Genomic DNA, 12,355 nt, shown 5'->3' with positions numbered 1-12,355 from the left:
AGCAGCAGTGCAGAGGAGCGTCCTCCATGGGTCTAACATTCTGTGTCTTCATTCATATATATGAAGAAATTCTATGTGACATTCATCTTCAATTCATCCTTATCAACGTGAAGGGACCAAATAAGCACTTACTGGGCTCTTCCTGTGTTTTAGACACTTTTATACGCAGAGTCAGCTGCTATTTAGGAAGACCTGCCGTGTTTCAGGCTCTGCATTTAAAGCCTTACATCAGCCTCATGTTAACCCCGGGAAAGTGCAATACCGACACCCTGTAATACAGATACCAAAGCGGTCAGGGTTCAGCCCAGATGGCAGAGTTCACTCAGCCCCAAAGCCTGGGACTTCTCAGCAATGCCGGGATGGTGGAAGGGTGGGTTCCCCTGCACCCTGCCCTGCCTCTCGGAGGTGTACAGGGATTGGTGACCCTGGGAGCCCTGGCCTACCTGCCTGGAGGAGGAAGACCATGAACCTCTGAGCTCTCAGATGCCCCAGAGCAGCCTGTCGGGGCAAGGGGGTGCGGGGGGCAGCTTGGGCAGGCACTGCCTGTGGGACCTCAGCCCTCACCTTCATTCATCCCTGGGCCCCGCAGGAATGTCCTGAGGAAGCTACTGACGCAGCCGCAACAGGCTAAAGCAGACGTGCTGTCCCTGGAGGAGATCCTGGCCGAGGGTGTGGAGGAAAGCGACACGTCAAGCCAGGGCAGCGGCAGTGAGGGGCCCGTGCGGCTGAGCCGGACCCGCACCAAGGCCCTGCAGGAGGCCATGTACTACAGCGCCGAGCACGGCTACGTGGACATCACCATGGAGCTGAGGGCGCTGGGTGAGGCCTCGCGGGCATGCACACACACATCTGTGCATGCATACGGACACACGTGGTCACTCCCTGTGCTGCTCTCCAGCAGGCCTAAGAGGGCCAGGTCCCACAAGGGCAGACAAGCTCCAGGGTGGAGGCTGGGATGCTCCTGCTGCAGCCAGGTCAGGAGGGGCCCTGGGCCTCAGACAGTGCTCAGCAGTGCCACGTCTTGGGGTCAAGGCCCAGCCCTCTCCCCTCGGGCCCTCCACTCTGCCTGGCTGGAGCTTCGCTGCCCCTCCCCAGTCACAGACCAGGGATGTGGAGCATTGTGAGCCTCTGCATCAGGACTCCACGCTGTGAGGTGGCAGGCCTGGCACTCAGCTAACCTTTCACTCCTTGGGTCTGTGAGTCTGTGGACTTTTGGTGTCCTCCAGGGAGGCTGCTCAGATAGACAGACAGACTTACGTCAGATCCTGTGTGAGCCGCGCACCACATCATCTCTCCAAGCCTCAATTCCGGCCTCTCTCTGTGGGTTTGGTGCTAATGATCCTTCTCTAAAAATGGGGTGACATCATCTAAAGTACAAGGCATGGTGGCCACCGTGAGGACTTGGTAGATGATAGTACTGTCATTGTCATCACAGGACCACAAACCCCCAGGGCTAGGCAAAGACAGTAGTGAGTCAGCCTCAGTGTTCCTCACTGTGAAATGGAGAGGTCACTGCCACCTGCAGTCAGTAACCCAAGGATGCCACCACCACCACACTGCTGTCACTGTGTCGCTGGCAAACACCATCAGTTCTTTTTTAACCCACAGTGAGGCTGGGGAGTAAGAAGCTGTCTCTCTAATGACCAGGGACATGACTAGTTTATGTCATGAGCTTCTCACAACAGTGTTAAGTTACAGCCCCACTGACGCCCACTGGGAACTGGTAAACAGTCATTATGCACCTGGGTATGTGCAGTGGCATTCCAGTGAGCTGCAAGACTGGGTTGGTTTTGGGCTTCCATGTAGGCATGGAGGCCTGTGTGTCCTTGAGCACCTGGCATACTCTCTGGCCATCCAAGCCCTCCCGGCTACCCCTCCACAACTGAGACCTCTCTAGCAAATAGTTCTTGAGCCTAATAAATAACAAGGCTGCTATGGGTGCTGGGCCAACACTTCAAAATCCCCAGGCTACGCTAACTTTCAGAGCTTGAGTTTCCTGCATTTGGGCCGGAGCTATTCCTCCACCTCATCTCATGAGAACCTGAAACTCCACACTGACCTGCCAGCAAGGCTTATCAGAATGAATTAAAGCTTTCATGCCATGGCCATCCTGAGAGGGCCACTCAGTGTACAGGAAGGGGGCAGGCGGGAGGAGACAGGGTGCTCTACATAGACAACAGTAGGGAGTCCTGGGAGTCTGCTCCGGAAAGGCTGGCGTCTTGGTCTGTGCCGGGGGTGCTTAGCTGCGGTGTGTGACTGCCTGCTCTTCCCTGCCTGGGCCAGGGGTCCCCTGGAAGCTGCACATCTGGATCGAGTCTCTGAGGACCTCCTTCTCACAGTCGCGGTACTCGATGGTGCAAAGCCTCCTGCGGGACTTCAGCTCCATCAAAGAGGAGGAGTACAATGAGGAGCTGGTGACCGAGGGCTTGCAGCTCATGTTTGACATCCTCAAGACCAGCAAGGTGAGTGTGGCCAGCGGCCGGTTCCCAAGACCACGGCCCAGACCCAGATCATGGGACAGACACACAGATGGACACATGCAGACAGACACAGGGATCTCGCACCCAACACACACACACACACACACACACACACACAGGGATCCCCCACCCAACACACGCACACCACACACACACACACACACGCCCCCAGCACCCAGACTTAGACTTGCACTGCCTGGCTGTAGAGGTCATAGGCCATGGATGCGTCTGGGCTGCAACTTAGCCAAAAAAGCCATTTGGGGAATCACTGATGAAGGAACAGACATTTCTTGCCAAGCCACATCCAGCAGGAACAAAAGACAGCGGCTGCTCTAATCCTAGCCTGGACTTTTGAAATTCGCCTGACATATCTGTCTGTGAACAGACAGGCAGCTCACAGGCCCTCTCTCCCCTCCCCACAGAACGACTCCGTCATCCAGCAACTGGCTGCCATCTTCACCCACTGCTACGGCAGCAGCCCCATCCCCAGCATCCCAGAGATCCGGAAGACCCTGCCAGCCAGGCTAGGTGAAGGCCTCCCCCCTTTCCCTTTCTCACCCCCTCCCCACTTTGCCAACTTTCTCCATTTCCAAGTGCCAAGGCCCCAGCCTCAGTCTTCCTGTTCCTCACCTCTGTCCCACTCCCAAGCCCTGACACGCATCTCAAGGCACACTCAAGCAACGCCTAGCAGAGGTCCTTGGCCACTTCCCTCAGTTTCCCCGTTTTCACAGATCCGCACTTTCTGAACAATAAGGAGATGTCAGACGTGACCTTCCTAGTGGAAGGAAAGCTGTTTTATGCACATAAAGTCCTGCTGGTGACAGCTTCTAACAGGTAGGCAGCCTCAGATAACAAACTCCCAGCCCAGGGGTGCGGAAGCAGCTTGTTTCAGGTTCGAGGTGACAGAGTGACGGGCTGGGGCTATACCCTGCTCCCTCTGTCCTTGAGACTCCGGTCACATCGAAGTGGAGCCCCATTTGCCTCATGGCAGGATGAGGCAGGGTGGACAAGGGGTAGCAGGAAAGGGGGGCTCTGAGGTGGTGTTCTTTCTGGCTGAGTTATTGTTTTTGATTATTAGAAAACATAAATATTCTGGAAGGAAGAGTCAACATTCTGGCCACAGGTGTCAGGTCACTTGTATGGGGGACAGAATCAGGCTCAGCCCAGATGTCTTCCCAGGACAATGCAAAATGGCACTCGCTGAAAATTATTTTAGGAGCACAGCAGTAATTTGTAAAATGCTCCTTCTCGTGATAGCCGGTCAGGTGACGACACTGCCATTGCACAGTGGTGGAGAAAAGGTTCAAAACCTGCTTTGCTCTGTCTCCTTTGCTCCAGGTTCAAGACACTAATGACCAATAAATCTGAACAGGATGGGGACAGCAGCAAGACCATTGAGATCAGCGACATGAAGTACCATATTTTTCAGGTGTGTGGGTCTTGGTGCCATCCTCTTCTCGGAGGGGTGCCCCTCCCCCAGGAGCCCACCTTTGTGGGTGGCTGTGCATTAGTTGTAATTGTCCACTCTATTCCCAGTGCCTTCTGTATTTCGTTGAACCAGTAGAGCATCCAGGTCTCTCCTTATGCAGAGGTGGCCATCCCGTTGGGGGCTTGCAGCTTTAGAACCTGTCATATTGGTCCTGAACTCTAGCCACTGGACAGGTAGTCTGGGCAGATTGCAGATGGACATGCAAGGCCACACAGCTAGGTTATGAGTCCTTGTTATCAGTGGGCTCCAGCCCACTATGAAAACATAAATATTTATGTTTTCTAACAAGCTCTCCAGCATTACTGAGAGCTTGTTGGAAATGCAGAGCCCCAGGCCTCACCTCACCCCTCCTGCATCTTCACAAGATCCCCAGGCAGCCGCGTGCTTGGGAGGTGCTGGTGGAGGCTGCGTCACTTCTCCCAAGCATCAAACCCCAGCCACGCTGGTCAGGCAGAAAAGGCCATGAGGCACACATCCTGATTGTAGAAGATCAAAGGTCTATGGGGCTCTCAGCTTTGCAGAACATACAAGGTTACGTACTAGAAACTAAAAAGTCAGGGCAGACAAGGTCCAGAGGAAGAGACTTGGCTGGGATCTCAGGTGATGGATGTGGGGGAGGGGAGGCCCAGGGTTCTGGCATAGGCCACAGAGTGGTGGTGTCTCCCTTTCCTTCTTTTCCCACCCCTTAATCCAACTCTGGAGAATGGGCAGGTGAGTGGGAGCGGGAGGTGGAGTCATGCTCAGATCAGGCAGGAGGCAGGACCTAGAGGGGCTGCAGGGATCACTGGAGACTGGGGAGAGCACGTGTGGCCACGGGTGAGTGCTGCCTTAAGGGGACATGCGGGCTCGGCCACCTGTGCTCACCGGCCAGGCCAAGGGAGGGCATCTGCCACAAAACAGGCTCAGCAGCCCACTGGCTCCTCCCAGGGTTGCTGGGAGGGCAAATAGGGGACAGGCTTCATGTCCACAGCATACACGTGCCTTCCCCTGAGCCTCTCGCCAAGTTCTGGGCGATTGTTCTAACCAGCCCCAGGGCACTGGCCTTGCCCCGTGGGTCCCCTGGGTGCAGAACTTTGCCATATCTGGGGCATCATTTCAGATAGGGCTTCTAGACCTTAGCTTTCCAGGCTTCCCTGGAGGGGCTAGTCTGAAGCCATCAATTTGGGGTCAGGGCTCCCTAACAAAGCCTGAGAGGTTTCCAGCAACCCCCAAATACATATATATATATATATATATATATATATAATTTTTTTTTTTTTTTTTTTTTTTTTTTGAGACAGAGTCTTGCTTTGTCGCTAGGCTGGAGTGCAGTGGCATGATCTTGGCTCACTGCAACCTCCGCCTCCTGGGTTCAAGCAATTCTCCTGCCTCAGCCTACAGGCGCATGCCACCACACCCAGCTAATTTTTGTATCTTTAGTAGAGATGGGGTTTTACCATGTTGGTCAGGATGGTCTCGATCTCTTGACTTTGTGATCCGCCACCTCAGCTTCCCAAAGTGCTGGGATTACAGTCGTGAACCATGGCACCCAGCCCACATATCTCATTGGTTCTCATGTTGGCAGGGTTGGTGGGAATGTGTGGAGGGATCATTATTGTCTTTGTTTTCGGGGGGAGGAAACACAGGCCCGAGGACATCTAGGCAGTACTGTCTAATGGAATGTGAGTCATATATCGTAACTTAAGATTTACTACTAGTCACATAAAAAATAAAAAAGCAGGTGAAATTAATTTTAATATGTTTGAACTTACAGTATAGCCAAAATATTATTTCAACATGTAATCAATTTAAAAAGTTACTGAGATATTCTGCTTTTTTAAAATACTGAGTTTTCAAACTCCAGCATACATTTGACATAGCACATCTCAATCCAGACCAGCCACATTTCAAATGCTCAAAGCCACGTGTCGTCAGTTGTTATTATACTGGATCTAGAGATGTGCCATGGTCACTGTCAACTAAGCCCAGGCACTGGGGCCATATAGGCCAGAGGACCACAGTCCTGCTCTTCCAACATGGTTTCTGCGGTCTCAGCTTCCATATGGCCCACTCGGGGAGAAGGTAACCCTGCTGCCCCTCTGCAGCTGGTCCTGTCTGGGGCCTTTTCTTGAGCAGCCTGTCTAGCCCCACAGGCTGGCTGGTTCCAGGAGGCACATGACCTGTATCCTAATAGGGGCTGTCAGGTTGTGCAAAATTCATCCACCTCTGCCAGCCTGCTGCCCAGCTCCTATGGCAAGACTCCAAGTGAGCCATTCTGATCTGACTTCTGCGGCCTCTTATGCATTCAAGTGGCCTTAGGGAGATCCACCAAATCCCAAAATGCAGCAGGAGGTGCCCTCCAGGCCAGGATAGGAGTTGTGGCCTAAGGCACGCCCTGAGGCCATCCCTTAGCAAAGAATCCCTCCAGGAAGATCTGACCTGCCTGCCTGGGCCCCCAACCCCTACCCTGTGTGAGGGGCATACACCTTACTGAGTACCCACTCAGTGCCCTGCATGGGGAGGGCAGAGGGAGCTGGTATGGCTTGCCCAAGGCACACACTGTCTAGATGAAGCAGACACTTACTGTGCAATCATGAGCTCGCCACACAGGCTCCAGGAGAGGCTGCAGAAGGTCGTGGGAGCTTCCCAGTCCTCTAGAGGTGTGGAGAGACTGACATCTCGGGTGGGCCTTGGCCAACATCTCCTATGCCTGCACAAGGCTGGCAGGCCAGTCTCCCCACTTCTCTCCCCACAGTTGGGCCTTCTCCTAGACCCTCTGGTGCCTCTGCAGCCTCAGGGCCGGTCCCAACAGAGCCCGACTGTGCCGGCTGGAGCTGTGTTTACTCACACGCTTGCCAGCTCCTTGCTGGGGCTGCTTCTTCAGCCAGCCAGAAAGAATTGTTTTTCTTTTTCCAACTGGGAACCTCACTGGGCTCCAGCGTGATGGCAGAGTTTGTAACTGAAACCGCAGCAGAACTAAAACAGTTCCCGGTCCTGGGCCACCTCATCTGGTATCTAGGGCTCCCCTGCTCCTGGGAGCCCAAGGTGGGGCTCAGCCTGTCCAGGGGAGCTCTGGGCCTGGGCTCTGTGCTTTCTTTTTGAGGGAGCACATCTGAGAGTCAGGATGGGGCTCTCACCTCCACACTGGCGTCCTAGTGCAGAGAGGGGAAGGCAGGAGGCAGCCTCCTCCGACATTCCTTCAGAGATTCCCCACTGGTCTCCCTGTGTAGAATCTAGAGCACACCAGCGGTGAGCTGCACAGGGGCAAGCACCATGCGAGAGCCCTGCTGCAGGCCTCGGGGAACTGAGGGACTGGAGCCAAGTCATTTTCCTTCTCTGGGAGTCAGTTTCCCCAACTGTGGATAATAACTTCCCTCCTGGGATCACGGGGTTATCAGGAGGATGGTAGGGAAAACACTCCACAGAGAGAGCTTGTCAATCAGGCAGGAACTCAGGAGAGAGGGTCTTGGAGCTGACTTCTAGAGGTGGTGGTCCAGGGAAAACGAGTCTCAACCTGAGCAGGACAGGGAGGGAGACAGAGCTGGGGACCTGCAGAGGGATAGTCCCCTGGAGGCAGCAGCTGGAGCGGTACCCTATGGGCCAGGTGAGGCCTTTCAGGCGTCAGGTCCACGTGGCATTCACACGGGCCTCTTCCCACCGCAGATGATGATGCAGTATCTGTACTACGGAGGAACAGAATCCATGGAGATCCCCACCACTGACATCCTGGAGGTGAGACCCGGGAGAGGAGGAGGGGGTCTGGGCCAGGGTCCCCAGCTACTCGGTCTCCCATTCACCCCCTTCACAGAGGGAAGGTGGCCCTTCCTCTCCATCTGACAGGAAGAGCAGTTCTGAGAAATGGGGACTGTGCACACCACCGAGCCCAGCCTCAGTGCATGCCTCAGGAGGGATGGTTAGGCCCAGGGGAATCAGAAGGTAGTGGGGCCTGAGGGCGGGAGGCAGCAGGGCACATGGCACTCGGCGGCTTTCTGTTCCATGCTGCCCAGGCCACCGGCCTGGCCATGAGTCCCCAAGGCCTGCTCTGCCTCTCTGCCAGCTATTGTCAGCTGCCAGCCTGTTCCAGCTGGACGCCCTGCAGAGGCACTGCGAGATCCTGTGCTCCCAGACCCTCAGCATGGAGAGTGCTGTGAACACCTACAAATATGCCAAGGTAAGACCCAAGGATGCCTGCTGGCCACCTCCCCCCAGAGTCTGATCCATGGGGCCTTGGCCATGTGAATGTAGCTGGAGATGCAGGTGGCTGGGCTGCTTCTGAGGAGAGTGTAGGGGCTGAGGGAGGGTTAGCAACTCCCTCTGTAGCCTGGGGTCACTGCTGCCCAGTGGCCACATGGTAGCTTGGAAGGTGATTTGAGCCAGGTATGTGCTGGTTCATGGCCCAGCTCTGCCACCTGGGCTGTGGGACCTGTGCAAGTTGCTGAGCCTCTGGGCCAAATCAAAGCGACAGGTACTTACTTTTCTTCCTTACCTGTCTGTGCCTCCCCAGCTACCCCATCTCAACAAGCAGCACAGTCATTGCTCAGTTGCTCAGACTCAAACCTTAGGAATCCTTTATGATTTGCAAAAACCCTTCCACCTCACACACATCAGCGGCTTCTCCACTTCCCTTCCTCTCCACTGCCCTCGCTTTGCCCCAAGCCACCAGCATCACTCTTGGACAACTGCATCAGTCCAGCCTCCCTCCTGTCTCACCTTAGCCCTGCAATCCATAAGGTTCTTTCAAAAACTCAAAAACCATGGCCAGGCACAGTGGCTCACACCTGTAATCCCAGGACTTCGGGAGGCTGAGGCAGGAAGACCAGGAGTTTAGACCAGCCTGTGAAACTTGGCAAGACCCTGTCTCTACAAACTAGCCGAGTGTGGTGGTGTGCACCTGTGGTCTCAGCTGCTCAGAAGGCTGAGGCAGGAGGATCACTTGAGCCCAGGAGGTTAAGACTATAGTGAGTTGTGATCATGCCACTGCACTCTAGGCTGGGCAACAAAGCAAGACCTTGTCTCAACTCGGCCCCCACCCAAAAAAGTACAAAAACTGTGTTACTCCCATACCTAATCTCACCAAAGGGTTTCTACCTGCTGCAGGCTAAGTAACAGCCAGCCCTTATCATGCCTTCCAAAGCCCCCAAGTCCCCACCCACATCTCCCCTCACTCCACCAGGCTTCCTTCCTTGCCCCGACCCAGGGCTTTTGTGACAGTTCCCTTTTCCTGTAAAGCTCCTTCCAGCCCTTCATCTTCATCAGTGGGTGTCCCCAGGCCTCCCACAAGCCATCCTGTCACACTGGCTTTCCCTCCTTCACAGTCATCAACGCCATCTGCAGCTACCTTGTCTTTGGTTCCTCAGATTCTTTCTCCCCCAAACTAGGACAGCAGCAACACTGCAGAGACCTTGACCTCAGAACGTAAAACCCAGAGCAGAACTTGAAAACCTTGATATCTGTTGAGTGAACATCCTTATCCAGCATTTACCACATGCACACTCACATGCCGGGCCTCGTGCTGGCCCCTGGACACCCAGCAGTGGACAGTCCCCATTCCCACCCTTAGGAAGAGAATTTCCAACCCAACAAGGATGACTGCCACTTAACAAGGCAGCATGACAGTGTGATGCAGGCAAGGAAAATGACGAGGGCTGTGGTGGCACAGCTGGGATTTGAACCCAGATGGGTCCCACTCCCAGGAGAGGCTTACAGAAGAAATTCAGATATAGCAGAGCTGGCCTCAAGATGCAGGGACAGGAAACACCTCCCCTGGCCAGGGTGGTTAAGCAGGGCCGTGGCTATGGGTAGGTAATATTTGGGCGTGAGGGTGAGTGGGGCTGTACTAAGGCCATGGGCTTCACCCCTCCTCTCTCTGCCCTGCAGATCCACAATGCCCCAGAACTGGCCCTGTTCTGCGAGGGCTTCTTCCTCAAGCACATGAAGACCCTGCTGGAGCAGGACGCCTTCCGGCAGCTCATCTACGGCCGCAGCAGCAAAGTGCAGGGCCTGGACCCACTGCAGGATCTGCAGAGCACCCTGGCTGAGCGCGTGCACTCTGTCTACATCACCTCCCGGGTATGAGGCAGGGAGCGGAGGCTGCCAAGGCCAGGACCTATGGAGGTGCCAGGGCCCACCAGGTCAGGGAATGGTTGTAGGCCCCCTTGCAGCCAGGTTCACTTGGCTGTTTCCTCCTCCTTCCCTAGATGCTTCCTCTGGCATTGATTTGTCCTTGGGTAGGCAGATGTGCCCTGAGCCCCGTCACCAGGCAGCTCACCCTCAGCTCCTCTGCCCCAGAGCTGTTTGTTCAATCAGTGATGGGCAGAGGGGAGATGTAGCCAGCTGGCGGCCCTTCTCCCCATCCCAGTGTGTACCTCGAGGGCAGCCATGCATTCCCCGTGTGCCCCTCTTCTGCAGGTCAGCAGCTGATCCTGACCCACCTCTGCCTAGGCCCCCCAAGCTCTACGCACACCTAGGGCCTCAGTAAACTCAGACCATCCCAACTGGGGTACCTGGGGGTGCGGCAATCCTTATGAATGTATGGAACGTATACTGCCTAGGCCCCCGGCCGTCTATAGTGATTCAAAAGCTGGTATTTTTCTTCCTAAATGTCACATAAGCTGCCCAAATCCCTAACTTATTCCTCAAAGGTTTGAAAGGCTTGATGTGGGCCTCCAGTGGCCTGAGGATCCCCCTGCCACCACCACTGCTCCCACCCAGAGTCACCCCCCACCCCCACTATCTTTGGTGCCTGGACTTCCAGAGTCCCTCCCATCAGGACTATCACCACCTTGCTCAGTTGGTGGCAAAGGGCAGTTCCCCAGCTGATGGTTTCTAAGTCTGGTGTGGAGGGGCAAGGGGTAGGGGATGGGGTACCGTGTAGGAGCCCTGTGGCCTCAGCTTTTGTTTTGCTGCTGCTTTTAGGGGCCAAAGTAAATGGGTGGATTCTGGACCCTCAGGCCTATAGACTAGGTTGCCTTTGTGGGGCCAAGCAGCAGAGCTCCCTGGTCAGGTCTCTTAAGTGAAAAGTTCCCTTAACGTAGGATTGAGAGCTGGGCAAACACTTCTCACTGGGGACTGTGACTCTTGGAGATAAAGGACAGGGCACTGGTGGAGGACAAGGGCTGGGAGAAGAGGCCCTTCTGCTGGGTCCCCTCCAGGCACTGTCCTTGAATTCTGCAGTCCCTGGGCTCCCCTGACACCTGTTGTATTTATGGACCAGACACTGGGGCAGCATCAGGCACCGCCTGTCTGGCCGCACCTTAGAAACTATTTATTCACCAAAAGCCCCGGAGATTTCAGGAGGCGTCACTCAGGCCACCCTGAAAAGCCCCCAGGGGCTTGCAATCCTGGAAAATATTTTGACTAGCTGCTTGGCTGGATGTACAAAGCAATAGTCATTATTTTATTGCTGTAATATTGTATGATACTTTAACTGTACAATAATGTCACTTACTGTAAATGTACCATGGTTTTATTAACAATAAACACTCATTAACAATGACCTTGGCCTCACTGGTCCTTGTAGAGGGTTGCTCAGAGTTCAGACCTGGGGAGGAGCCCCTTAGAACCGGGAAAGGATCCCAGAGCTGACTCCAGCTTCTCAGAGTCAAGACCCTACCAAAGCTGTTGCTGTGCCCGCCACACTCTCCTCTCTCCAGAAACTCGGCCTGGATCTGCTCTTCACCCACCCTCGCTCACATTTAAGCACATATGTGCCACGAAGCCGGACAGGAGCCAAATGACCGAGGAATATGACAGCACCAGGCATTCCTGATCTCCACTCCCATGCCTGTCCACGGCCCTTTATGTGGGAGCTATTTTGGGGGCTGTCTTCAGAGGTGTTTGCAAACCCTGGCACATCCCCAAATGGCATAGCCCACCAAAGTGGCGGCAGGGCCTCCTCCACCCAGGCCCGACTCGGCCTAATATGAGGCATCTATCCCTGGGTGACTGCTGCCTCCAGGCCCTGCTGAGCTAAGCTGGCTGTGTCACCGCAAGGACACTAGCAGAGGTAATGGAGGGAGATGGTGAGGCACTGCCTGAGGCCCAAGAGTGTTCTGGGACTATGGCTGTAGTTTTAGATGCAAAGTTCAGGCACCAATACTAGTTTGTAAAACATTCCCTGCCAATTAGCTGGGCATGGTGGTGCACACCTATATTCCCAGCTGCTCTGGGGGCTGAGGTGGGAGGATCAGAGAGCCCAGGAGTTCGAGGCTACAGTGAGCTATGATCACCCCTGAACCTCAGCCTGGGCAACACAACAGCAAGACTCTCTCAAAAGTTGCCCACCTGCCTGCCTGAGGCAGGTACAGAAATGCCTAAGGTCACTGGGAACCTGAACCAAAGTGGCTGTGGGTCAATGACTGGCCATGACTCAGGAGTTGGGGGAATGACATAAAGATCCCAGTCCCTG

At 54.8% G+C, this 12,355-nt stretch overlaps 1 protein-coding gene across 2 annotated transcripts in view; it reads left to right on the top strand.

Moving 5' to 3' along the window:
- The window catches only part of ABTB2 (ankyrin repeat and BTB domain containing 2), a 206,790-nt gene extending 195,347 nt beyond the window's left edge, over nt 1–11,443 (top strand). For both annotated transcript variants that reach the window (XM_054240748.2, XM_009007907.4), the window contains 8 exons: nt 590–819; nt 2,284–2,462; nt 2,903–3,008; nt 3,212–3,314; nt 3,819–3,909; nt 7,612–7,680; nt 8,006–8,119; nt 9,826–11,443. In XM_054240748.2, coding sequence (XP_054096723.1) covers nt 590–819; nt 2,284–2,462; nt 2,903–3,008; nt 3,212–3,314; nt 3,819–3,909; nt 7,612–7,680; nt 8,006–8,119; nt 9,826–10,023 — 1,090 coding nt within the window. In that variant the 3' untranslated portion in view covers nt 10,024–11,443. The remainder of the gene's footprint in view (nt 1–589; nt 820–2,283; nt 2,463–2,902; nt 3,009–3,211; nt 3,315–3,818; nt 3,910–7,611; nt 7,681–8,005; nt 8,120–9,825) is intronic.
- The last annotated feature ends 912 nt before the right edge of the window (nt 11,444–12,355 follow it).

The sequence above is a fragment of the Callithrix jacchus genome, chromosome 10 (genome assembly GCF_049354715.1).
Source record: "Callithrix jacchus isolate 240 chromosome 10, calJac240_pri, whole genome shotgun sequence".
NCBI lineage: Eukaryota > Metazoa > Chordata > Mammalia > Primates > Cebidae > Callithrix > Callithrix jacchus.
This window is presented reverse-complemented; position numbering and strand designations above follow the sequence as displayed.